General features: G+C 43.2%; 1 protein-coding gene and 1 pseudogene across 2 annotated transcripts in view; one reads left to right on the plus strand and one right to left on the minus strand.

The window, feature by feature from the left end:
- SNX30 (sorting nexin family member 30) overlaps positions 1 to 27,477 on the plus strand; it is a 107,806-nt gene that overhangs the window by 48,360 nt on the left and 31,969 nt on the right. For both annotated transcript variants that reach the window (XM_057313686.1, XM_026513763.4), the window contains exons 2-6: positions 521 to 712; positions 9,604 to 9,714; positions 20,911 to 21,069; positions 24,502 to 24,697; positions 26,357 to 26,556. In XM_057313686.1, the coding sequence (XP_057169669.1) occupies positions 521 to 712; positions 9,604 to 9,714; positions 20,911 to 21,069; positions 24,502 to 24,697; positions 26,357 to 26,556 (858 nt within the window). The remainder of the gene's footprint in view (positions 1 to 520; positions 713 to 9,603; positions 9,715 to 20,910; positions 21,070 to 24,501; positions 24,698 to 26,356; positions 26,557 to 27,477) is intronic.
- On the minus strand, positions 20,546 to 20,644 carry LOC113266637 (U6 spliceosomal RNA; annotated as a pseudogene).

A 27,477-nucleotide genomic window follows, 5' to 3' on the forward strand; every position in this document is an offset into this window, starting at 1 on the left:
ACCCTCTTTAGGCATCGGCGCGAACTTCCTTTTGGAGGGTATACTGTTCACTTGTCTCTTTGTGATGGTTGATTGAGTTTTTAAATGTGCCAAGTATTTAAGACGGTTCAGATCTGTTCCTGTTTACCTGGGCCCAGGTGGTGGTCTTGAGAAAGGGGGAGAAAGAGAATGCGCTTGTGGGGTGCTCATGGCGTTCTCTGTCCATGTCTGACTGGGGGAGGGGGCGCTGTTCCGTTCTCTGCCCCTGGGCTGGGTGCTTCCGGACGCTGCTCCAGTGCTTGCTGGAAGATGAGCAGCATGAATTTGGCGTAGAGCACTCCCATGGTTTGTTTCCCTCTGTCCCAGAAGACCTGTTCGCTTAAGAAACACTTAGTAAGTGGAGGCTCAGTGTCTTCGAACGTTCACTTTTGTAGGTAGAGGTGTTTCTTGGTTTGGCTACGTGAGCCGAGCCACTTCTGCTGATGTTCTCCAGAGAACGTGTTTTCGTTTTAATTGTAAGGTGACTCTTTTCCTCTTTCAGGATCTCATTTTGCCCAACGGTGGTACTCCGGCAGGTACTTCCAGTCCCGCTTCTTCATCCTCCCTTCTCAACAGACTTCAGCTGGATGATGACATCGATGGTGAGACCAGAGATCTCTTTGTCACAGTTGACGATCCCAAGAAGCATGTCTGCACGATGGAGACCTACATCACGTATAGAATCACCACCAAAGTAGGTCCCTTCATTATCTTCTGCCCCCGTGGAGTGGTCTGGGTGAGCCGGAGACCTACCATCATGATGCCTGCCTCCCTTTCTCCCTCTCTTTGTAGGACTCTGTTCACCTTCCTTCCAATGGTGGGTGTGGCTTTTTGAGAGAATGGATGTTTTCAGATTAAAAGGATTCTATGTGAATTTTTTACTTTAAAATGAAGGAGAAATTGTGACTATAGTCCTTCAAATAAAACATTTATTTTTTTTAGATTTTATTTTTATTTATTTGACAGCAAGAGAGGGAACACAAGCAGGGGGAGTGGGAGAGGAAGAAGCAGGCTCATAGCAGAGGAGCCCGTTGTGGGGCTCGATCCCAGGACCCCGGGATCACGCCCTGAGCGAAAGGCAGACGTTTAACGACTAAGCCACCCAGGTGCCCCTCAAATAAAACATTTAATCCCTCTCCTTTCACTTATTTTTGGTCATGATACTATTTAACATGTTAGTATCATATTACTATTGAAATTGATGAATCATTGTATCATCCTAAATCTCTGGTGAGACCGTGATTGTAATTTGGCATAATTGGAATGGATCACAGGGGGAGGGGTGTAAGAGAAGGATGGGAATGAAGACTGATTGCCTTTCTGTTCTGTGCCATGTGGGTGGTCAGCAGGGGGCTGAGATTGACACAGTGACCCTCAAAGGTAGATCTTGTAGGTATAATTTTAGAGATGAGGATATTGAAGAAAAAAATTAAAGGATCATGGATACAAAGTTGGTAACCAGGATTCTAACTTGAATTTTTATGACTGTCAAGTCCACATTTTTATTTTCAAGCCCATACTCTTTAACCTAATTCCACTTACAAAAGAATAACTTTAATGTGTCATTTTTTACTCTTGAAAATTATTTATTAAATTATTAAATTATATTATTAAAACAGCACTACAATTTTAGGTTTTGAGCAGGGTTTCTCATCCTTGGCAGCAATGACTTTTTGGACTGAATAGTTCTTTGTTGTAGGGGGGTGTCCCCTACATTGTAGGGTGTTTACCAGCACCCCCTGCCTCTGTTCCCTAGATGCCAATAGTACCCTCCCCCAACCCTCAGTGGAGACAACCAAAATTGTCTCCAGACATTGCCAAGTATTCCCTGGGGGACAGCGTTACTCCTGGTCGAGAGTCACTGATCCGGAGGAAGAGCAAAAATACTTATACTATTAGGAGAAAATATACATGATCACTTTATATATATTAATATATATGTATACTTCTAACTTGTGTTACTTGATTACCAATTTATTGTAAAAGGATATGTTAAAAAAGAAACCCAAAATGGAGTTGCTTGCCCCCCACTACAGCAAACCAAGAATTATAGTTTCAACCTATCCTAGGAGTCATAACTTTATATTTTTGAATAAAGAAAGTGTTTTATTCAGGAAACCGTCCTGTTTGTTGGTACTCTCCTCCACCACAAGCCACGTGATGAAGCAGGGTTTACAGATATTTGTAGAAGTTTTAATAGATTGAGAGCACCTTTGTGGAGGGTATTAAGAGAAACATTTATGATCATCTGTCTCTTCTGTGCCTTTTCTCTTTTTCATTATCGAAGATAACATTTTTTACTATGAAAATTTTAGTAGGTTCTGTACTTGTCTAAATTCTTTGGAGGGAAAAAGCAGAGAATAAAATACACTCGAATTCTGTCTCTTCATCTTTTATTGGATGACAATGCTATATTTTAAAAATTATGCAAGTATTATAAATACATTATTGCGAACAATCAAGTAAATGATGATACAGACCAAATATAAGCCTTCCTTAGCCCTCCTCACTTACGTTGTTCTTGCCAAAAACAACCGTTGCTAAAATTTGGTTGTTTCCATTCTTTTTTTGTATTTACATATGCACATATATAGTTAAAATATATGTAATTCAGATTTCACTATAATATTGTTTTCTAACCTTCCCCTCTACAGTATTTTTGAAGGCTTTTCCATGTTCGAATGAATAGAGAGCTTAGTTTTTCGATCTCTGCCCAATTATTTATGCAGTGATTATGCAGTATCTTTTCTCTGTGGCCATGTAAGCCTTTCTCAGGTATTTCTTTGATATTCCTTCCCTGTCCTTTCTGCACCTGGTTCACATTTGAAAACTTGTCTATGTACGTGTGCACACGCACGTGCACGCACACAGTCTCCCTCCATCCCCCTGGCCCCAGGGTGCCTGCTGCTTCCCAGGCGTGGCTAGGCCCTTAAATGTATGTTAGATCCTCAGAGGTCCTAGGTTGATATATGTATTCCCGTGAATTCTTTCCACTCCACCCCCCCCACCGCCCCCAGGCTCAACTTATTTTTTACGCTGTAGTCAGCGAAATGCAAAACCTGTTTTTCTTGAATTTATGCTCTAAACAGCTGAAGGACAAGGTGACTGCCTAGCTGGCACGGCAGTGCTTGCCTGCCTTCACATTTTGCCCCCCTGCTTGACTCCTCTGCCCTGCAGTCGACCTCCCCCACCTCCTGCAATGCTAGTCCTGCAGGACCTCTGTTCCCAGAGTCACAAGCTGACTCACACGCTCTGCTGTGCCTCTTCTCTTTCCTTCCTTCCTCATTCTTTTCCCTCGGTGTTCTTATTTCGGTCCCTTCTTCCTGGGGTTGATATTTTCTAAGTCAGAACTCTTCCAACTTCCAGTTCCCCGTGTTCCCTTGACTGTGACGCCACCACCCCTTGGTGAACTCGTTGCAGAATTAAGTTTTACTTCTTACCGTCAATTCTATCTCAAACCAGAGTCCTTTTCTTTTCCCGTTGCAGGTAGCGACACCAGGTTTAATATCTTGGAACCTTCTTTCTGAACGTTGCATTAAAGCATAGCTACATACACAGGAATGCAGGGTCTCACACACTGATCTTGCCCTGGGACCTCCACTTCTGCTGTGGTTCTCAAGCAAGGTTAATGGTCACAGGACGAGGTTGTACAAATACTTTATTACCTGGAGCTTTGACTCTCCTTCCTAATTCAGATTTCTGATGACCAAAGCTGGACAAAGTACAGAGCTGCTTTTGCCTGAGCTAAAATGAACCTACGGCTGAGAGCCAACGTAGGCAAAGCAATGTACTCAAATCTAAGTCACGGGTCCCTTCCCTCTCCAATGGTGGGAAGCCAGGCCGGCCTTCTCAGGGCAAGTGGATCCTGGCTCTTTTCTCTGCAGGCTCCTAGAAAGTATCATCATCAGAATAGCTAATTACTGAGCACTTAACCATGTGCTTGTACTTTTTGGTCATAGAAAACCTTTTCTTTTATATAAGTAATATGTGCTTATTGTAGAGAAACTAGAAAACTCAAGGAAGCTAAAACAATAAAATAAAAGAACACCAATGAGCTCACCAGCCAGAAATAGTCAGTTATAAATTTCTGAACTATTTATGTCCATTTACAAAAATGAGCATTTTGCACACTGCCCATTCACTTCATGTGTTGGGCACCTTTCTGTACTAGTAAATGCCAGCAAGCACACCTTTATGTTATCATTTCTTTTTTTTTTTTTTTTGAAGATTTATTTATTTGAGAGAGAGCGGGGGGGGGGGGGGGGCAGAGGGAGAGAGAGAACCTCAAGCAGACTCCCTACTGAGCACAGAGCCTGACTGTGCTATCGTTTTCTAAGACTGCAACAGTGTTCTGCTATATGGACGAGCCATCAACTTATTTTGTGGTGAGTCCTTTAAATATATTGCCAGTTAATCCACACTCAATGAGGGAGGTACTGGTGGTGGTTTTCTTTGCGGATGAGGAAACTGAGACACAGACCTACTAAGAAAGTTACTCCAAGACACACAACTAGTAAGTGGCGGAGCTAGAACTCGAATCCAGCTCTGTCTGTGGCGGTGCTTCCAACAGGCATGATTTTCAAGAGAGGGATGGCTCTGCCCCACTCCCCCCAGCTCTGTGCTCGGTCTGCTACCTGGCCTTTAGGAGCCGTCTTCCTTCTGTCTCTTACCCCATCGCCTTAGTAATCCCAAGTGTTCCGCCCCAACTAGCTCCCCTTTTTAGATGCCTCCGTGGTCCGCAGAGGCTAGACACCACTCAGAGGCCAAGGTTGCATGAGGATGACAAAGCGAGCTTTTAGATTTGACGACAAGAGGGTTATGGATGACGTGGGCGCACTCTCCCTGGGGTGGTGGGCAGAAGCCAGTGTGCTGTGGGGTTTGAGTGAGTGAGAAGGAGGACAAGACCTGTGTGTTGGTGGTTTGGCAGTGAAGAGAGAACGGGAGCTGGAGGAAGTGTGGATTTGGGCTGGAGGGGGGACTTGTTGTTTGGTTTGAAGGATGGACGGGACTTGTGTGAGGGCGCAGCGGCTGGCGTTGCTAGAGAAGGAGACACGAAGGTGAGAGTGGAGAGCAGGATGGAAGCCGCTGCCGAGCAGGGGCGAGGAGAGCAGCCTGAGCAGAGGTGGAGGGAGCAGTGGCCTCCGATGGGGGAGGTGTACTTCTTCCATTGTTTCTAGTGGAAGCGGGAAGTTTTTGTTTTGCTTTGTTTTGTTCTTTGTGGCGGGAAGTTGAGGGTTCTGTGCTTCTAGCGGCAGTTTTCTCTAGGAATAGACGACGAAGTCTCTGCGAAGCGCTCCCGGGAGGTTTCGAAGTAAGGCGGGGAGGGTTCCACAACTTTACAGGCTTTGCATCAACCGACGTGGGAGGCAGTTGACGGAGGAAGTACGAGAAGACCGCCGGGCAGTGTGGAGGCTTTTAGTGTGTTTGCCCGCGTTGTCTTTCCTCCGGGAGTGACACAGCCGCTGTGCTACAGCAGGAAGCGCACGGTGGCACTTTTTCCAGTCGGGGGGACGGTAGGGAAGGGACGTTGAGGATAGTGGCAAAGAAGAGGCGGAAGTCATGGGTTATGGAATTGATGCCGAATAAGGAAGGGGGTGAAGATAGGAGTGGACAAGAACGCCGCGAACTGTAGGTCCCAAGAGGCTGGAAAACCAGGGGTCTTGGGCAGTGGACGGGTCTGAAATACGGGAGGCGCTGGTTGGAGAGAGGGAGGTCTGACTTTCTGCCCGATGACAGTCTGAGGGGAGGCAATGGGAGTGGAAGGAGAAGCTGCTGGCCCAGAGGTGGGTGTCGTGGGTGCGAACACACAGATCTCGAGGGCACCCAGGGCATGGAGGGGCTTTGGAGAGGAAGCCCCTTTGGCAGTAGAATCCTCTGGGAATCAGGAACAGGATGGGGTGTCAGTAGATGACAGGTGTGAGAGGGACAGAGATGTAGGTATCTTGACGGCATGAGCCTCGAAAGGGTTTACACAGGGCCGTGGAGCAGTGGAGGTGAGGAGCAGTGCGGAGCGAGGGGGAGAGCAACAGCAACTCTTGGTCTTGGAGGGCCCGGGGCAGAGCGGGTGAGATGTGGGAAAACGAGCAGCTTTCCACCTGCTGGGCCAGCAGGGAGGCTGTAGTCTCTGGGGAGAGCCGGTGTTCAGACTCTGAACAGCTGGGAGAACTACAGGAGTTTATAACGGACGGAGTGGGTGTTCTAGAAGACTTGGTGTGAAGCTCAGACATAGGGAGCCCCGAGGAGCATGAGAAGAGACCAGAAGCCTCTCTGGTCATTACTCTCGGGTATTCTCTTCGGATAGCAGTGCTTTGAAGCAGAATGAGATTAGCTGGCTAATATCTGACAAGGGAAGAGGAGGTCCCTTTGCGGGGAAGGGGGCAATCACCCAGACTTCATAGGGTCCAGTTGTGACCTGGACAGATGGCACTTCTGAGGAAGACCAGACCTCTCCAGAGTGAACTGGCTGTACATTTGAGATTGAATGGGAATTCTCTGGAAGGGCTGCAGGCCGCAGTCGCTAGGCGCATCAGCTCCTGGGGAGTAAGAGTTCCTCTGTGATTAAGGTGAGGCCCAATGGACAGGTGCTCTGCAGGCTGATTGATTGCCCTGTGGCTCTGTGCTAGGTCTTTGAAAGTGTTGAATTTACCAAAGAATAAAAATTAAATTTTTTTTTTTTAATCGGCAGGGGTGCCTGGATAGTCATGGGATGGTGGCAAAAAGAATATTCTTCGTACAGCTCTTGTGCTCAGTTACCTATTTGTAGATCTGACTTTAGGTGTGTACCCATGACCTTGTGATCTTGTGGGGCATTCTGGATTATGGATCGTGGTGTGGAAGGACCCAGAACAAAGCAGTGTAGTGCTTGTCCCTGATTATGGAATTGTGGGTGTATACTTCTCTCTTTTTATTGTTATTAGAAAATAGAGCTTTGCTTTATTTTCCTTGCTCAGTTAGACCCTAAATTTCACAGAGGAAAAATTTACTACAGACTCATAGTTGGCATTTTATTGGACTGCAGATTTTATGAGTACTGTGAGTCTTATAACTGACTGGATTTCTCTCCAGAAGTTCACAGTAATGTCTGTGGCCCATTTTTAGCAAGTGCGCAGAATTCTACAGTGAGTGTCTCTTGCTAGCCTCGTTCCTGGCTCTACTTTTTCTGTCTGTCCTTGTTTTTTCTTGATCTTTCTCACCTACTTCTAATTTATGTCATTTAATCATATTTCATGTATCTCTGTATCTTTTCTAGAACAATTTGTGGTGGAAGTAAGTAAAACAAATATTGGGTCAGAGAGTGTGTGCATCCTTCTGCTTCATGATGATTTTTTTCTTATTGCTTTCCAGCGCATCAAACAAATTGTTATTTAATCCATTATGTCCATAAAAGAACTTTTAAAAAATAAACATTTTTTATGTGTGACTATGAAAGTATTAGAATGGTAGAAAATTTGAAAATAAGGATGAGTATAAAGAGGACAGTTCTCATGAGTTCTAGATCTTTCCTAACTTTTTATATCCACATTTTTAACACTAATGAAATCATAATGTGTGTGCAATTAATTTCTAGTCTTGCTGTTTTCTCTTAAAAGTATATCGAAGTGTATTTGTTATTAGATGTCTTATGGGGTGCCTGGGTGGCTCAGTTGGCTAAGTGTCTGCTTTCAGCTCAGGCGTCCCTTTCCTGAAGTTTTAAAATAAGTATGTCTAACCTGAATAAGTGGAAGGGGAGCAAGAGCCAGTTCCCCCAAAGTAAATTGTTTACAGCAGAAAGAAAACTTGTGTTTAATCATACTGTTCTTTGTAGTTACCAAGTATTGGTTTCCAAGTTAAGAATGTTACATAAACTATAATTCATGAAATGGATTTGCAAAAGCGTAATAAAGAGAAGTGATCAGTTGATATCATGTAACATTTGGGAAGGCAAAAAGTAGAGCCCTCCATCAGTACATTTACAATGAAAATGAGTTGCATTCGTCACACATCAAAGTTGACCTTTCGTGGGCGCCTCATCTTGACAGGTCCTCAGACAGAGCCTGTTGGGAGGCTCTGTGCGGTTTTAAAGGATGTCCCTTCCAACCCTCTTCTTGCTGTTGAGAAAACCTAGGCTCCAGGAGGCTTAGTGTCTCAGGAATCTGGTAGGTGCTAGGACTGCCCACACACAGGCTTCTTCTCACCCAGCCTCGGGAGGGATGCCCTTCAAATTGACATCACCCTTATGCACGAAAATTCATCAGCAGTGATTTGTTCTTTGAATTTAAGCATTCTTCCCCCCCCCCCAATTCTGTAGTGCTAATTCCTTTGGGGAGTCTTCTAATCACAAATACTTAGGTTGAATGAATTTCCTCACCTGTTCCCACTCATACCCTCTGTCATAGGGGAAGGTTGTATGCATGGGACTTAGAAAACAGGAGAAGAGATTGAGGAAGAGTTAACTGAGGCTCAGTCTAAGACGGAGTCCTTTAACTTCAAAATTTTGTTCAGACTGTGTGAGCATGGGTTTTGGGGAGGATGAAATCATAATTTTCAATGCCAGAGGTGTTCACAGCTTTTTCTTTGATGGATGACTCTTGTTTATAAGTTTTTAAGATTTTTCTTGGTGTCATGGATTAAAATGGACTTTTGTCCTGAAAGAATAAATTTATAAAATGTAGCTTGAACCATTTTTATTTTGACCTTTCATTTCCGAGAGTTATGACTGTCATATAGTCTGTACCCTTATAGGGAGAAATAGTTTAGCTGAGACACAATTTTAGTTTGGGCAAATTAAATGTGTAAAAATCTTGTTTTGGCATAAATTAATTTCATTTTTTTAACATTGGTTTTCATTATCAAAGTGCTGCAATCACATTTCAGAAAACTTAAATTCAAGAAAAGGGATGACTGATGTAAAACATTAAATGCTTAAAAAAATGGGAGGAAAAAAGAAAAAGGATGAGATTAACATTTTCCTGTAATACAATGACATTTTGGTGTGATTTCCTTCTAGATTTTTTTTTCTTATCACTTGAAATACAATATAGTGCCAAGGTTATGGATCTGGCAAAATATGGCGGACGAGGCAAATCCTTTTCTGTGTTCATCCCGTCTGGCCGGCTCCTCAGTGAGCAGGTGTTCTCTTAACTCTTTTTGCTTGTCTCCCCTCTGCCTATTGGTAAAGCTTGTCAGCATATGTAGCAGAAGGTGGAGACTTAATTTCTTTTAAAAGATACATGGATCGGCATTCAGTAGCAATATCCTCAGTGGAATTATCCTGCTAAAAGAAATCCTCAAAGGTAAGCCTGGAGGAAATGAATCAAATGTTTCTAAACACATTCTGAGGGGTAGTTGAATTCCATTTCCTAAGGGTAGGAAAAAAAAAAAACCCTCAACATTTCCATTCTAGATCCTTGACTTTTGAACTGGGCCCTAGGGGCCTGGACTCATCATTTTATGTTGGTAATTGATGCCTTTTGGCTGGTGTTCTGGTGGAAGGAAAGTGTGTTCTTGTCCAGCGTGGTTACTCAAAGAAAGCTTTTTTCCTTCCTTTCTGCCAAGATATGCTACTATTCCCTTATGCTCATTTTGTTCCATTCTTCTTATTTGCAGAGTACACGGGTGGAGTTTGACCTTCCAGAATATTCTGTCCGTCGAAGGTACCAGGATTTTGACTGGCTGAGGAACAAACTGGAGGAATCCCAGCCCACTCATCTCATTCCCGTAGGTACTAAGTCATTGCAACTTTTTCCTCTTTTCCTGCATCGTCTTTCCTGAGAATGTTCACTCAACTCTCACCCCTAAATTCAGGGCAGAGTCTGCCTGACATACCACGTTTTCCCATCACATGTACGTAAGACATTCTCATGGATACTGTCTAATCTATTTCACCCTTGAGGTTTTGGTTTCTGGTTTGCTGTCATCATGCTGGTTTCTTCAGTGGCGTGGGGGTAGGTTTTCACTTTCATTATGACAATTTTTTTGAGGAATGGAGAGTTCTAATTCCTATTTGCTGCCTCTTTAAAGACTGTCTGTTTCACCCTTCTAGACACTGTTCTTGAGGTTTGGGTGGCTGCCACCAGGTGAAGAACGATGCCTCACATTACAACTGGCTGGGCTTTCTTTAGACACGGGTAATTCGGGGAGCAGGAATCTTGTACACAACCCACTCAACCCCAGTTTTTCACTTAAAAAACCAAAAGGCACCTAACTCCATTTCTTGAAGCAGCATAATATTTGTCTATTGCTTATATCTACGCATTTAAAAAAACAGAACTAGAACAAATAAAATTTAAAAGACTACTTACACCAACATACATATTGAATGCTTTTCTGACTACTTTTTTTTTCCCCCAGTAGAAATAATAACCATTTAGACCCCAGATGTTTCTTTGGGCTTTGGGGGCATTGGTGCAACTTAGGTCATAAAACTCTTCAGAGGGCTTTATCTTTCAGTAAAAACCTTGGTTGAATAACTTCTTAGCACTTGTCAATCTTCGTGTTACGAATGCTTCTTCCGGTGCTTTTCTCCCACGGTTGAAAGAGGCTGCATATATTGTGGTAGAGATGATGGGACTTGCCTGGGACCGCATCCTTTCTCAGGGGAAGAAACTCATCTTTAAACAGTAGGAACTGTTCCTTAAAATAGGATCGTAATTTGGCGAAATTGGCAGCTAGTGAATTTTTTTTTAAATAGACTTTTTATTTGAGAACAGTTTTAGATTTCCAGAATTACTGTGACGATGGTGCAGTGAATTCTCATATACCCCACACCTGGTTTTGCTTGACATTTTACATTAGTGTGGCGCATTTGTCACAGTTAATGAGCCAGTAATGATGACTTATGATTGACTAAAAGTCCTTTATTCACATTTCCTCAGTTTCGCCTAATGTCCTTTTCCTGTTTGAGGAGCCCATCTAGGATGTCACCTTCCGTGTCTCCTTGGTTGTGATAGTTTCTCAGCCTTTCCTTGTTTTCAGTGACTGACAGTTTTGAGGAGTACTCGTCAGGCATTTTGTAGAATGTCTCTCAGTTGAGATTTGTCTGATGTTTTTCTCATGATTATATTGGGGTCACATGTTTTGGGAGGAAAAGTGCCATTCTCATCCCGTCATACGAATGGTACATACTGTCAACAGTATTTATCACTGTTGAGGTTAACCCAGATCACCTTATTTGATATAGTTCTTGTCGGGTTTCTCCACTGTACAGTTACTCTTTTTTCTCTCTCCTGTTCCATGCTGTACTGTTTGGAAAGAAGTTTTTCTTTATACTTAGCTCGCACTGTGCATAAGTGGGAATTATGCCCCACCTGCTGGCAGCTAGTGTCTTTGAAGTTTGTTCGACAGCGACACCTGCTGGTCATACTCATGCGTGGACCCTGAAGTCAGAACGGAAAGGGGATGAGAGTCTTCAGAATGTCGGGGAATGATCCAGGGTATTTTTAAGTATGGTTTCCCATGGTCAGGGTAGAAGCAGTGAGTAGGAGGGTATTCGAGAAGCAAGTGGAGACGTAAATTTATTCAATAAATTCTTGGTACAGGTCTGGGGTGGAGAGAGATTTAACATAGGAAAGCATCTCTAACTCAAATACGAAAGTCAAACTGGAAACACACTCTTTTTTTTCCTCTTTAGAAGTTATTCTGCAGCAACTTGGCTAGGAAGTGTCTGTCTGTTATTAAGCATTGACTCTGTGTTAGTCTTAATATATATTAGGCCTGGTGAGTACTGTTGGGGAGGTCAGGGGTCATAAGATGGACAACAGACCCCTGCCTGGAAAGTTTATTTTCAGGTGGAGACCTAGTAGATATGCAACCTAATTATTGTTTATATTTTCATTTCTTTATTTAAAAAAACAGCTTTATTCAGATATAATTCATTCACCATACAGTTTGCCCGTTTACAATATACAAGTCAAGGGCTTTTCGTATATTTAGTATCAGTATTTAGTGTATTAGTATATACTATTTCAGTATATATACTTAGTATATAAGTATTTTAATATATTTAGTATATAGAGTTGTGCGACCATCAGCACAATCAATTTTAGAGCCTTTTCTCACCCCCAAAAGAAACCTCCCACTCCTTGTTGCTTCCAAACCTTCTATCTTTTCCAGCGCTTAGCAACCACTAATCTTTCTGTCTCTATAAATTTGCCTATTCTGGACATTTCATATAAAGTAGAGTCCTACACTATATGGTCTTTTGTGACTGGATTTTTTTTTTCACTTGGCATAATGTGTTCAGGGTTAATCTATGTTGTGGCACTTGTCAGTACTTTCATTTTTCTTGTTAAATAATATTACATTGTATGCATATACCCTTTTTTGGTCTGTCTGCTCACATTTAATGGGTGTTTGAGTTGTTTTCACCTATTGGCTCTTAGGAGTAGTGTGACTGTGAGCATCTGCGTGCAAATTTTTGTGTTGGTCGTATGTTCTCATTTTCTCGAGGCGTCTCATTGACAGTTCATATGTAACTGTTTATTTAACCTTGTGAGAAACTGCCAGGCTGTTTTCCAAAGTGGCTGCATCATTTTACCTTCCCACTGGCGGGTACGAGGGTTCCAGTTTCTCCACATCTTTACCAACACTGTGATTATCTGCCTCTCTGATTATAACCATCCCAGTGGGTGTGAGGTGGTATCTCATTGTGGGTTCGATTTGCATTTCCCTGACAGCTAATGATGTTGAACATTTTCTTATGTGCTTGTTGGCCGTCTGTCATCTTCCTTGGAGAAATATCTCTTCAGATCCTTTACACTGGGTTGTCTTCTTGTTATTAGCTCTTTATAAAATCTAAATGCAAATCCCTCACTAGAGATACAACTTGCAAAAAATCTTCTCCAATTAGTGAGTTGTCTCATTACTTTCTTGATAGCGTCTCTTGGAAGTACAAAGGGTTTTAATTTTGATGAAGTCCAATTTATCTTTTTTTTTTCCTTTTCATTGCTTGTACTTAAAGGTGTCCTATTTAAGAAATCATCACCTAGTCCTAGGTCATGAAGATTTACACCTGTGTTTTCTTCTAAAAAAATTGGTTTTTTTAACATTTTGTTTTCACGTAATCTCTACACCCAACATGGGGCTTGAACTCATGACCCCGAGATTAAGACTCGCTCGCTCCACCGACTGAACCAGCCAGGCGCCCCTCTTCTAAAATTTTAATACAGTTTTAGCCCACACATTTCAGCCTTTCATCCATTTTGACTTCATTTTTGAACAGTAAGTTTTCCCTTCTTTAACCAGTGAGGCTCAATGTCTTCCCCTGAACTTACTGGACATTGGCATTTCTTTTATGACTTACCTCTTCATTTTCTTTGTTTTGTTTTGTAAAAACAACATATCTGCAAAGGAAGTTGACCTTTATCTTTTATATTTAAATCAGGCATTTGTTCTGATGTGAGATGGGAGGACCATACTTTTTTCAGCTGGAGAGTTGTTCCAGAACCACTTATGAGTAATCAATCATCTTTACCATCTTGTGTGCATCAGACCGAATCCTGCGTTAGACTCGTGTGTCCCTGGACTGCTCCTGAACTTTGGTTCATTGGTCTTTCTAATCTGGTGCCCCTTCTACACGATTCAAATGACTGTAACTTCACAGAACATTTCAACATCTGGTTGTACAGGTCCCCATCTCCGTCTCCACCTGCCAATATATTTTGTTTCCAGAGCTTTTCTAGCTGTTGGCACGTTTTATTTTCCAGGATGAACTTTAGAGTCTTTTGAATTAGTTGGAAAATTTGGGAGAATGAGTTCCCGTTTTGTTTTGTTTGTTTTTTGCCAACTCAAGTCAGCTATGGTTAAAAATGTGTGAGGATTTCAGCTTCTGCTGCTCGTGTTAGGAGTGTGGAGATAAAGTGCCCCTTTCACCTGGGCATCATTGGAACCATGTGAAGTCGCAGGTGAAGAGCCAGCCAGACTGTGGTTCCGGGAAGGGACCCACATTCGTTCATTTTCCTCTCCCCATTGGAGAGGCCTCTCCCCATCCTGAGGCCTGTTTCCAGCCCCTGTGGCTCTACACTTGGCAGCTTCTGGGGCCGTGCTGGGGAAACCCAGCCCCTTACTTCCTCAGCCAACCTTTCCTTTGCCTGAATAGAATCACAAGATGGTCAATATTGCTTGACTTTTCTCTCAGTTCAGTCTTTTCTGTTTTATACCTTTAGCAGATTCTGGCCTGTTTGATATTTTCTGTGTGCTGCAGCATATTTTTTTAATATTGTTTCATTGCTGTGTAATTTGAAAAGCAGAAATGCTCATTTGTTCTTTTTTTTTTTAATGATTTTTTATTATATTATGTTAGTCACCATACAGAACATCCCCGGTTTCTGATGTAAAGCTCGATGATTCATTAGTTGCGTATAACACCCAGTGCACCACGCAGTACGTGCCCTCCTTACTCCCCATCACCGGCCTATCCCATTCCCCCACCCCCCTCCCCTCTGAGGCCCTCAGTTTGTTTCTCATAGTCCATAGTCTCTCATGTTTCATTCCCCCTTCTGATTACCCCCCCTATCTTTATCCCTTTCTTCCCCTACTGATCATTCTAGTTCTTATGTTCCGTAGATGAGAGAAATCATATGATAATTGTCTTTCTCTGCTTGACTTACTTCACTTAGCAAGAAATGCTCATTTGTTCTTAAAATGCCGTCTCACAACTAGAAGTGTGCTGGATGTGTGTACTTGTCATCTCATAATGACAACTCACTTCGTCATCAAGTAGTGGGAGCCACAAGGAACTCTTCATTATGATGTGGTTTTTGTTTTGTTTTGATTTTTTATTTATTTTTTGGCCCAGAGTTTGGTTTTAATACTACTTCTTTTGCTGGGGCCACACCTTGTTACAACAATAGATACGTTTCGTGATTTGATGGGCACAGGTAGAATTTGGAAATGAATCACATACATTTATTAAACTCTTTAGTGTTTAATTGCACTTGGAAATTTACCGTTTGCCTCAGTTTTTGTGAAGGAAGCTTTGTTGGAAGGATGCATTTGTATTTATTATACCCAGTTTGTTTTGGGTAGTGGTAAACTCATTTGGAATTAATAAGAAATTTGTAATGCAACAGCTGTTTTTCTTAATAGGAAATAATCAGTAAAAACTCTTAACTTCATTTCTAGTTGGTTCCTCCTTTTTTTGTACTGTTGAGAAAAGCATAGGCGTGCTTTTAGCTTACCCAGTGGGTAGGTTAATAAGTAGTTGAACATTTGTTGAATCTTCAAGTACTTTGAATTAAACCGGGCTTGACGGTGGTTTTTATGGAGAGAAGGTTTTTAATCTTAATGCTCTCTTATTATTTTTTCTTAGGAGCAATGTTTTCTGTTTGTTTGATAAGGTTAGGAAAAATAGCTTTCTGTCATGTAGTGGGTGTGTTGCTGAATATTTGTTTAATTGCAGTATGCAATTAATTGCAAATTAATATTTGTTGAAGAGGCAATTTAAATGCTGACAAGAGGAAGTTGGATCATTTCAAAATTGAGCAATTGAAATCTTTGTGCAGATTTCACACTCCAAAATAGTAGCTCTCCATGACAATCTACAGGAAGTATGCTTTTGTTTCACAGATTATAAGATCTTTCTTATAAACTATTATGAAATACAATACATATGAAAGTGCTTTACCAAAGTATCAAGTTTACAAAAACAGAAGTATTTTATAAGGTTAAACCTTGACATATTTAATAGGTTACTGTAATGCTTTACAAATAGGATTTTTTTAAATAAATTTTTTAAAGATTTGATTCATTTATTTGAGAGAGAGAGTGAACAAGAGAGAGAGAACACAAGTGGGTGGGGGCAGAGGGAGAGGGAGAAGCAGACTCTCTGCTGAGGAGCCAGATGTGGGGCTCCATCCCGGGACTCTAGGATCATGACCTGAGCCAAAGGCAGACGCCTAACTGACTGAGCCACCCAGGTGCCCTGCAAATAGGATTTTCTGTAGGTTCCAACATGCACATGCATATACGTAGTCATGCGTTAAAAAAATGTTTCCGTTATGGAAAATGTCAGAGGTACCAAAGTAGAGTGATTCAGTGCAATGAACCCCCTCATGTACTCACCGCCGAGTTCAACGTTTATCCCCATGGCCCATCTTGTTTTATCTCTATCCTATCCACTTCCTCACCCCCATACCAAGTAAGACTTTTTTTTTTTTTTTTTAAGAAAGTGATTTAAACGACAGAAGTTTATCACCTTATAGTTCTGGAGGTCAAAAGTCCAGAACTGGTCTCAGTGGATTAATATCCAGGTGGCAGGGCTGCATTCCTCACAGAGGCTCCAGGAGGGGAGCTGGTTCCTTGACTTTTCCCGCTTCTAGAGGCTCCCGCAACCCTTGGCTCGTGGCCCCTTCCGCCGTCTTCAAAGCCAGCGGCACAGCATCTTCTCTCCTCTCTGACATTTGCTTCCATCACCACAGCTTTTTAAAAAAAAATTGGAGTAAAATTCTAATAACATAAAATTCGCCATTATAAGAAGTGTGCAACTCTGTGGCTTTTAGTGCATTCACGATGTTTTACAGTCCCCGCCGCTGTAATTCCAGAATATTTTCATCCCCCACAGAGGGATCCCATGCCCATTAAGCAGTCACTTCTCATTCCCCTTTTCCTCAACCCAACTATTATAAATAATGCTACTTGTGCATGGATTGTACGGGTTTTTGTTTGAACACTTGCTTTCAGTTATTTGGGCTGCGTACCAAGGAATGGAATTCTGGATGCTATGCTAATCTTACACTTAATTTTTTGAGGAGCCGCCAAGCTGTTTTCCACAGAGACTGCACCATTTTACATTCTCACCAACCATGTATGAGGGTTCCAATTTCTCCATGTACTTGCTTCCTTTTTTTTTTTTTTTTTTTTATAGCCATCCTAGTGGGTGTGAAATGGTATGTATCCCAGAGGGTTTTTAAAAAACCTTTTGGCCTCAAAGATGTATGGCAGTTCCACCCTCTGGTCCACTCCCCTTCTGCCTTCTGTTCTCGGTGTTTACAGGGTCATAAAAATAGCTGGCGTGTGTGTGACATCTACCACGTGCTTGGAGCTGTGCTGAGCTCCTCACTTGCAACAGCTCAGTTTCAGTCCGCAGAGGCACGTGATTTCATCAGCAACCCCGATTCCTATGCATAAAGAAACCACAAGGTAATTATGGAGGTCACGTGGAGAGTAGGCGTATCCCCTTTAAGGCTCGAAATAGGAAGAAACAAATTTCCAAAGCCATGTACATTTGGGAATAATAGTGCTTAGAAGGAAATTCTGTTTGCAGAAGGATTCACTCCAGGGTTCCTTTAAATAGGAAGCTTCCCTGATTCACTAAACATAAAGTTCAATGTACTAAACCTGAAGAATGAATAACTATTTCAGGAGATTATCTGTTATGTTAAATGAGGCACACCTAGCCACTTATTTGCTCATTAAGCTTTCCCCACAAGTCCTATTCAGCACAAGCAAACCAGAGTGTGCTCACCAGGACTCAGGAAATAAAAGCAGGAAAATATCCACTGGATTTGGTCATTAGAAAGCTGGACGCCTGGGTGGCTCAGTCGGTTAAGCGTCTGCCTTCGGCTTGGTTCATGATCTCAGGGTCCTGGAATCAAGCCCCACGACGGGCTTTCTGCTCGGCGGGGAGTCTGCTTCTCCTTCTTCCTCTGCCTGCCTCCCTTACTCGCTCTCTCTCTCAAATGAATAAATAAAATCTTTATTTTTTCAAGTTTTATTTATTTATTTGACAGAGAGAGAGAGAGACTGAGAGAGCAGAAGCAGGGGGAGTGGCAGAGGGAGAGGGAGAAACAGATTCCCAGCCGAGCAGGGAGCCCGATGTGGGGCTGGATCCCAGGACCCTGGGATTAAGACCTGAGCCGAAGGCAGACACTTAACCCACTGAGCCACCCAGGAGCCCCTGAATAAATAAAATCTTAAAAAAAAAAAAAAAAGCCATCAATCATCTTTAGAAGAGTGGTCTGCATTGGGTAGGGATAAGGCAAAGAAATGCAGCATTTAAAGGCAGAACCAAAGACAACTTTGTTTTGGGGTGGAGGAAGATTGGGGGTTGAGACATCAATGGACGGAGTGGAAGTGAAGATAAATGATTCTTTCAGAAAGGTTGAATGAGGGGCGCCTGGGTGGCACAGCGGTTAAGCGTCTGCCTTCGGCTCAGTGAGTGATCCCGGTGTGATGGGATCGAGCCCCACATCAGGCTCCTCCGCTATGAGTCTGCTTCTTCCTCTCCCACTCCCCCTGCTTGTGTTCCCTCTCTCGCTGGCTGTCTCTATCTCTGTCGAATAAATAAATAAAATCTTTAAAAAAAAAAAAAGAAAGGTTGAATGAGCCCTGAAGGAGAGTGGAGAAGAAGATGTAACGTCAAGCAACAGTTGGGTTTATTATTTTTGGGTAGAAAGAGAACCAACTATATTTTTGTAGACTCAGGAACAGAGCCAGGAGAGGAGGAAATGTTGAAGATACAAGGAAAAGAAAGTATAATTAATTGATGACAGCATATACAGGTTAGTGAACTAATGGTCAAAGACACAGAAGAGTTAGCTTTGTGTTGTGTTGAGGGTGGGGTATGTTGTCCACGGGAATTGAGAAATGGAGAGGAGATGGGTTTCTGTGGAGGAAGCAAAATGGTTGGGGAATGTTTACGTGATGCCTGTACACCTGGTTCCTGTGTCAGGGAGATGGTAATCTGCTTAGCATGAAAGGTTGGGGGGTTGAGTGGAGGGTTTAAGGAAAATGGCTGCCTAAGGGAATGGGAGAAGAACTGATCAGAATAAAGAAGTTATCCTAAAGAACAACCAAACCGTATTAAGACAGATTCCCTGGTGCTTTCGACTGGGCCAGAACACTGGGCTGGAGGGCCCTATGCATCTGACCCGGTACCCCGTTTCTAATATTCTCCCCAGGCGTAAGCTCCCCCCGGGTGTCTAAGTTGGATGTGTTATCTCCACGTGGCTCTGTAATGTCATTCCTGACTCTACTCCCCTCTCTTTCTTCATTTCCAAACCTTTCCGCTGTACCCTCTAGAACTCCCCATCTGGTAAAAAGAAACCCGTCAGTTTAGCCTCCTCTCTGCACACTGCCACCATTTCAAGATGCACCTGAACATGACTGCCCCTGAAGATGATGCCCAGGAGCTCTGCCCCTCCTACCACACAGAACCCCCCAAACTTTTGTTGGGGCTTCCTCGGGGGCAGGAATTGTGTGAAGCACATTCAGCCTGGCAGCTTATTTAATCCTCGTAACAACCCTGAGAGGCTGACCCTGTTGTTAGCTATTTCTCACAAACGAAGAAGAAACTGAGGTGCCAGGAGATTGTAGAATTTGACCAAAGTCAGCTCGGCAGAAGGGGAAGACGAACCCTGGAGTCGTGGAGCCACGGTCTCCCTTCTGGAGATGGAAAACATCCTGACTTTCCAAAGCTCTTCCAAGTGCTTCATTCCAGGGCTCAGTCTCTGAGTCTTTGAAAGGGTTCTAAGTTGGGATTGCTTCTTGATTTCTCCACTCCATATACCTTAGGATTCCACTTCTTCGGGTTGGTGCAGTCCTTGTGTCTGTTTTCATGTGTGCGTGCGTGCACTTGAAGGTTTATAATTTAAAGGAAATAAACCAGGGCGCCTGGGTAGCTCAGTCAGAGCTCAGGTCATGATCCCAGGGTCCTGGGATCGAGTCCCGCATCGGGCTCCCTGCTGAGCAGGGGGTCTGCTTCTCCGTCTCCCTCTGCCCCTGCTCCTATGCTCTCTTTCTTTCTCCTCAAATAAATAAAAATCTTTAAAAAAAAATAAAAGAAGTAGACCTCTTTATTGCCAGAGTATGGGGCTGAAGGAGGTCGTGGACTTAAATCTGGCTCCATCCTCCCCAATACTTGCTCTGCTCTTTGTTTTGGTTTTGTTTCTTTCTTTACTCCCTTATTATGACCATCATGGCTGTGAAGTTGTATCTCACTGTGGTTTGGGTTTGTATTTCCCTAGTGACTAATGACGTTGAACATCTTTTCACGTGCTTGTTGGCCATTTGCGGGTCTTCTTTGGAAAAATATCTACCAATTGTTTGCCCAATTTTTAATGTAAATGTTCTTTTAATATTTCATAACCCAAACATTTTCAAGTTGTGTACTAGCAGGTTCTCTCTCTCTCTCTGGTGGTAGTAATGAGGAAGGCCTTTGAATCAAGCATTTAATCAAGCTACTACGGAAATAGGTCAAAGCTCAAGGATCCCTTAGTGACCAGGTGGTTTTAAATTGCCTGCAATATTGGCTCGAAGCAAATATTACACAGACGTTTGTTTGAGTAAGAGGAACAAAGGAAATTACATTTTTAAGAACTTTTGAGTGCAAACCTACACAAAAGATTGGTTAGGAAAAGGTATTTTTTAGATACATGGGTTTGCCCAATATACTTATTTCTCCATTCACCAAGTTCTTTTACCCCTTGAACTGGGAGTAGAGTGGAATCTATTTCAATAAATTTTTGTGTGGTTGATCTTGTCTGCCTTCTTTCCTTAGACTGTCTTTCTGGCCCTGACTTTCTCATTATCCCACCTGTGCATGAAGCAACGTACAGACAGCCAGACTATTGCATTTACCGTCATCCTTGTGCGGGGGTCATGCTAATCTCTGTCTTATTCCAATTTTAGAATATGCGCTGCCAACGGGAGCAATATTGGATTTACTGGATAAACATGGACTGTTTCCTGTATTCCAGGGACTAGTCTCTAGCATTTTACTTCTTGCATTATAAAACTGAGAAGGGTAGCTGTGATTTACCGCATCTGTATGTTTCACAAAGGTTTATATTGATGACGACGTAAAGATCCAACCGAATAAGGAATATGTTCTTGGACGGAATTATTTGCTAGCCTGCGGTTTTTCTTTTCACTGTCTTATCAATTACTCTATTGATATCGTTTCTTCCTGTCTTATAGCCACTTCCTGAGAAGTTTGTGGTGAAAGGAGTTGTGGATCGTTTTTCAGAAGAGTTTGTGGAGACCAGAAGAAAAGCTTTGGATAAATTCCTGAAAAGAATTACAGATCATCCTGTGCTGTCTTTCAATGAACACTTTAATGTTTTCCTCACTGCTAAGGTAAGAACAGAATGTCTCATATTCCTCCCCCAAATTAGCATCTTTCGGGCTCTTTCTCAAAAGCTGCTTTGATCTCTCACAAAACAGCTTCGTGAATGGCCCACAATAGTGGATGTCATCAGATTCCTGGGTTTTTTTGTTGTTTTTGTTTTTGTTTTTTTGGCGTCCATTTGCATCAGCATGGTTTCCGTGTTAGAATTCAGGAGAAACACCCCTTTGCACTGGCCGAAAGGAGGGATAAGTGTTTCCTTAAACACTTCTTGGCATATTACTAGGTGAGACCACTCTGACCAACAGCAGGTGGAAAGAACAGAGCAAAAGAACAGCTAGTGACTGTTTGGTAACGGTGTTCTTCCCAGGAACCCTGTGAGAGGTGACTGGTAACCTCATTTTACAGATGAGGAAACTGAAGTTCAAGGTGTCGGCACGTGTTCAAGTGGCATCACTAGGATTTGAGATTGGGTCTGTATATGGCTCCGGAGGCCACACTTCCCCGCCATATCAGACTGCCTGACCAAGACGAGTTCAGCGTTACTGCCCACAGCCATGTTCCTGTTGGACGAGCATTTTCCAAGCATTTGCAGAGAAACATTTGGGTCCCACACAGTTGCCAGATTCTGTGTGTTCACACCCAGGTTGGTTATTCACTGGCTTCTGTGTGCACTTCCCTTTGGCAGAACTGACAGGAAGTCCGAGGCACTGTGCCCTCAATGTCTGCAGAAATGGGATCTCAGGCCCAGACTCTCATGCCAGCTCCTTGTAGCCACATCTGTTTACCTTCGTGAATCACATTCCCATCCTTGGGCCATAGGTGGTTTGTTCCATGTTGGCAAGGGTGTTGACGCTCAGGGACTTCCCAGTTTTCTTTTTCAAAATGGCAGAATTGAGAAACATTTGCAGATAAATCAGTTGACGGTAAAGATTTTAGAGAGGGTGCCGTTCTCCAGATGCTGGAAACCACGTGGCAAAGTCCTTTAATATATATATATTTTTAAACCACCATTGGGATTTTTTTAGTCCCAGTGATGACCTTCCAATTCATCTTCTCTTTTCTCCTAGAGGCCCATTCCCCCCCACATCAAACTCCTGTTCTGTTTCAAAATAAGTATTTCCTGGTAACAGATCCTCAGATACAGTTCTTACGCAGAATGAAATCCATCCAGTTCTCCAGCAGGGCAACTCACTGCCTCACGCACGATTCAGGTTGTTGACCTGGGAGGCCCCAGTCTTGGTCCTCCTTACCGAGCAGAGAAACACAGAAACACAGAAAGAGAACGCGGACCCTTGGTCATTGGGAATCTATGTGGAGATTAAAGAGGAAAGATTTGTGTGTGTGTGGGGGGGGTATTTGGGCCAGATAAATGATTAAAAAAAAAAAAAAAAGTCCTTCAGCGTCTTAACCACAGTCCAACTTCCCGTGAGTAAGCACTGGGGTATTGGCTCTAACACTGAACAAATTCTAGCCTGGTTCAGTTTTACTTGCTGAACTGAATGTACTAAATAACCCCATCGTGGTTTTTTTTTTTTTCTTTAGGTTGTGGTAAAATACACAGTTTACCATCCTAACCATTTTAAGGTGTTCATTTCAGTAGCATTAAGTATATTTACAACTATAATCTCCAGAACTTTCTCGTTTCGTGAAACTGAAACATGCTACTGTACTATGCTATGTGGTACTACAGGAGCTCCCCATTTCCCCCTCCCCGTGTTCCCCATCTTCTAACACCCCTTGAATAACTTGGTCTTGTTCTTTAGTGAGGCCTTGACATGTTCTGCCAGTGAAGGAAGAAGCATTCTTCTCTCCCTTGATAACCTGATCTTATCACAAACCAGAAGTGTGTTTGAGAAGAAGCCAGTAATGCTGGGAGAGGTGGGGGGACACTCAGTATCACCTGCGTTCAGATCAGTATTTTCGTCTTTGGTAGAATGGGTACAGCAGTCAGAGAGGCACTGCTAAATAACCTCGTTCAGTACATTGACTTGGTTAACTGGGGATTCCCTTCTAAGCCTCTACTTGGAATAGAGCTTTTGCAGTCCAACGAGCCCATTTGGATCAAGCCCTGCCCCAAAAAATACTGTCTGTGGAAGCAATGCCAACAATGGCAAGGCTTCCATTACCACCTTGCGAAGACCAGGTGTCTACAGGGATGTTTTCTTGTCTAGAGTACCTGAGGCTAGAAGGGAAATGGAGTCTTTAGAACATTCTCTCAGGTAGCCTGACTTTGAAAGGAATAAGAGAAATGGAGGAGGGGAGCTAGAGGAAATTGCTGCTGTTTTGAAGGTGGGTGAGCCCTGGGTGTCTGTTATGCCCTGAAGGGTTAGAAGTTGAAGGTACAGGCAGGTGAGGGAATGGTTGGTGGGCAGGGGCCTTGCTTGTCAGCGAGGTGTAGCTGGAAAAGAGTGGAATCAAGAGCCGAAGTGAAGGCCTTGGCTGCTCAAAGAAGGAAGTGAAATCAGGAGCAGTCTACCCTTCAGACACTTGTGGAGACCAGGGCCTATGACTGTGGCTGTGAAATGGGAGGGGGCTGCCAGACGTCTGTGTTAAGTGTGATTCCCTGTTCTCTGCTCCATCCCTAAACCAGACAAGGTGACCAGAAAGCAATGGCCTTGTGCCTTGTTCCCTTATCTCTCTGTAGGCATGCCCTACTTGGACCCGGAATAATTATTCTGTCTGTATTGAGGGTGGATATAAGCAGCAGACACCCGATCTTCTGTAAAACCATTTTTGAAGGCACCATTAAAGGAGGTGACATAGAACAACCAGAAGATGCTGTGGACTCCTCCGAGAGTTGAAGGACAGGAGGAAGGTTATTTGACCTGGCCGACTAATGCGCATCTTAACTTTAGATACAATTCGTCATGTAGCTCACCGTATTTCCCGTGTGTGCCCCGACCAAGACCTTCAGGATAAAGTGTTCTGTTGTTTATAGCGTCTGTCCTTGGCTTGGGTTTTCTTGTGCTGCTTTTTCTGTCGCTGTTTCCTGCTTCCTGCCCTCTTCTCCCTCCTTTCTTTATATGGCTTTGCTTGGCATATAAATAAATGAATGGAATGAATTTCAGCTCTAGAATTTTCTTCCTAAAGATAACTTAGGATATTTTGTATGAGAGAAAGGGACTTTTTTTTTTTTTTTTTTTTGGTCAGAGGCTTTAAAACATCACGTTAGAAACATGAATTTGAAGGAGAGCGTGCTCAGGTGAGTGAACCTGATTAGAAAGGTAAGAGTCTGGCTCTGGTGAAAGGGCTCAGATGTGCGCGTTTGGAGATTCTGATGGCGAGGGGAGAGGACTCTTGTGTATGTGGTCAGTCCTGTAACTCAGCTCCTCGTTTTCAGTCTTCCACTTCCAAGAAGAACCACCTAAAGGAGTTGGTTCACCGAGTCCTGGCAGTGGGAGTGATGCAGCCCCTTGAGTTTGTTCATGTGTCATCCTTAGGACCTGAACGCCTACAAGAAGCAAGGAATGGCGCTGCTGACCCGAGTGGGCGAGTCCGTCAAGCACGTCACCGGGGGCTACAAGCTGAGGAGTCGACCTCTTGAGTTTGCAGCTATCGGCGACTACTTAGATACGTTTGCGCTCAAACTGGGAACCATTGACCGAATAGCCCAGAGGATCATCAAAGAAGAAATAGGTGAGCCCTTCGTGCAGATACTGATCACACCCAGGGAGCGTGTGTGCGGAAATGGCTTTCACGTGTGCTCAGCAGAATCAAACTGCAGAAAGACTGGCCTGACAGGACGAGGCCACACTCAGAAACTAATCAGTACAAGGAGGGGAGGGGGACGTTGTGAGCAGAGTATAATTTTGTGCTCCCTCCTTTGCCCTGCACCTCAGCCTGTGTTTGCTTTCCCCATGGCGAGCAGCCACTTCTCAGGCCCGAGGCGTTTCCACTCTCTCTCTTAACTTCAGCTTTAAAAGTGAAGACATGGACTCAGCTTCCCTTCATTCATAGGAACGATAGTTTAAAAAGCAAACTTTGGTAGCTTTTCTGGCAGAAAGATTGTTCAAAAGGACCGCATGGAGACCCATGTTTGCCAAAGTTGTGCTCCTAATGAGTCTCCAACTTGAAACTGACTCACCTGCCCCACCCCTGCTTCATTTCAGACCCATTCTTCCTGACCTGGGTAGTTATGAGATCTCTCTGGAACCTTCCGGGTTGTTGCCACCACTTCCTCCCCACCCCTCTTGTGGTCACCTGCTTTTCTGTATCCCAGAATATTAGGGCCTTTTGTCTTCTTACACACGTGTAGGCCAGAGAGACCGGAACAGTGTTAACGATCATGCTGGCACAAGCTATGAAACACACCGAAAAGGATTCTCCAGTAGTCGCTATCCATTGGTTACTAAAAAATGGCAACATTTTATTGTAATGGCAAGAATCCTGGTGATGGGACGCCTGGGTGGCTCAGTCGGTTAAGCATCTATCTTCAGCTCAGGGTCCTGGGATCAGGTCCCACATTGGGCTCCTTGCTCTGCAGGAAGCCTGCTTCTCCCTCTGCCTGCCACTCCCCCTGCTTGTGTGCTCTCTCTCCCTCTCTTTCTCTCTCTGAGAAGTAAAGAAGTAAAATCTTAAAAAAAAAGAATCCTGGTGACAAATGATGCACTAGATTTTCTTCCGAGGGGAAATAAATCAACATTTGCCCTTGTTCCCTGTGCTTTCGTTCTCCTCTACCCACTGATGGTATTATGTGGGGCCAGCAGGTGCTAGAGGTAGCTTTCAGTACCATCCACATCTAAGGAGCATGTGGAATAAATTCCGATGGGACCAAAGTGTTGGGGTGACCTCTGAATGAGAGTGATTCTGCCTATGTAAGGCCACATCCATATCATAATAATTCGTAAATTCCTATTATTTGTCCATTGCGACTGATTTTTCTTTCCCTTAAAAAGATCCCCCTAATCCTATGTAAAACTCTGCCCCTACTGTTGTTAAAATACTGCTTCACTGTATGAGTAGGTGAGTGGTTATTTCTGAAGATATGTGGTGGATATAACTCCTACCACTTCCCCCAGAAGTCATCGTGGTCCCCATTATCCAGAAGCCTGGCATTCCCATTACGGGGTGAAGTCAGGTGATGTTATGATGTTAGCTATAATATGGGTTTATAGAGATTTTAAAAAATTATAAACAATGTTGTGTTTAAAAGAGAGCGTGCTTTGGTGAGTGAATGGCCAAGTAAATAACATCTCACCATAGAGAGCTCTTGGCTACAGTTGTTACTGAGTCAGTAATACCAGTAATTGTCTTAATTACCCACCAAGTCTTAATTAGTTTCTCTTCTCCCTTTAGAGTACCTTGTAGAGCTGAGAGAATATGGGCCTGTGTACTCCACATGGAGTGCGTTAGAGGGGGAGCTGGCTGAGCCCCTGGAGGGTGTGTCAGCTTGCATTGGCAACTGCTCGACGGCCTTGGAAGAGCTGACAGATGACATGACAGAAGATTTTCTACCTGTGCTCAGGGAATATATTTTATACTCTGACTCTATGAAGGTAAGCTGGCTCACTTCTTGTGCGCTTAAGTACGTTCCTTATTTAAGTCATTTTCAGAAGGTAATTTGTTGCCTGTTTGCACATGGCATGGGTTTCCTTCTTCCTGGGTGGGCAGGATCACACATGTGGACTGACCTCATAGGCATATAAATAGAACACATGGTGAACCAAGTATGTGAATTAAATGAAGAAGAATAGTGTGGAAGAAACTCTTAATGTTCTCTGAGAGTTCATGGAGGTATAACATCTAAACAAGACCAGGATGCTGTGGAAAAAGAATATGTGGATAATTAGAGCTCTTGGAAGTTAAAATCTGATTCGCTGAGATGAAATGGAAGAGTAAAGTTGAAAGATGAGGTTGAGGAAATCTTGGAAAGTAAAGTAAGGAAACCAAGTCGTTGGAAAGTAGAACAAAAATGCAAAAGTACTGAAAATGTGAAAGAATGATAAGAGACATAGAGGCTTACTCTCAAAGGTTCAGCATCTGTCTGATAAGAGTCCCTGAGAGAACAGAAAAGACTGATGGAAGGAACTTATGAAAGAAATAATACAAGAAAATCTTCCAGAGCTGAAGGATGTGAGTTTTCAGATTAAAAGGACATACTGCTTGCCCAGCAAAAGAAATGAAGAGAGAGCCAACCCACAGCATATCACTGTAAAATTTTAGAATGGAAGTTATAAGATTTGAAAAGCTTTTAAGGAAAGAGGGAGAGGGAAGAGATGTACAAATGCAATAAGAATCAGAATGGCTTTGATCTAGCAGCAATGGACGAGAAAAGACAGGAGCTGTGAGGACAAATGATTTCCAGCCTCAAATTCTAAATGCAGAATAAGGATAGGGTCAGATGCTTTAATGCCCACACTAGAAATTACCCCAGCCAGTACTTAGACCTGTTTGATAGCACAGCTACAGGGACTCCT

The sequence above is a fragment of the Ursus arctos genome, unplaced genomic scaffold (genome assembly GCF_023065955.2).
Source record: "Ursus arctos isolate Adak ecotype North America unplaced genomic scaffold, UrsArc2.0 scaffold_18, whole genome shotgun sequence".
In the NCBI taxonomy this organism is placed as follows: Eukaryota; Metazoa; Chordata; class Mammalia; order Carnivora; family Ursidae; genus Ursus; species Ursus arctos.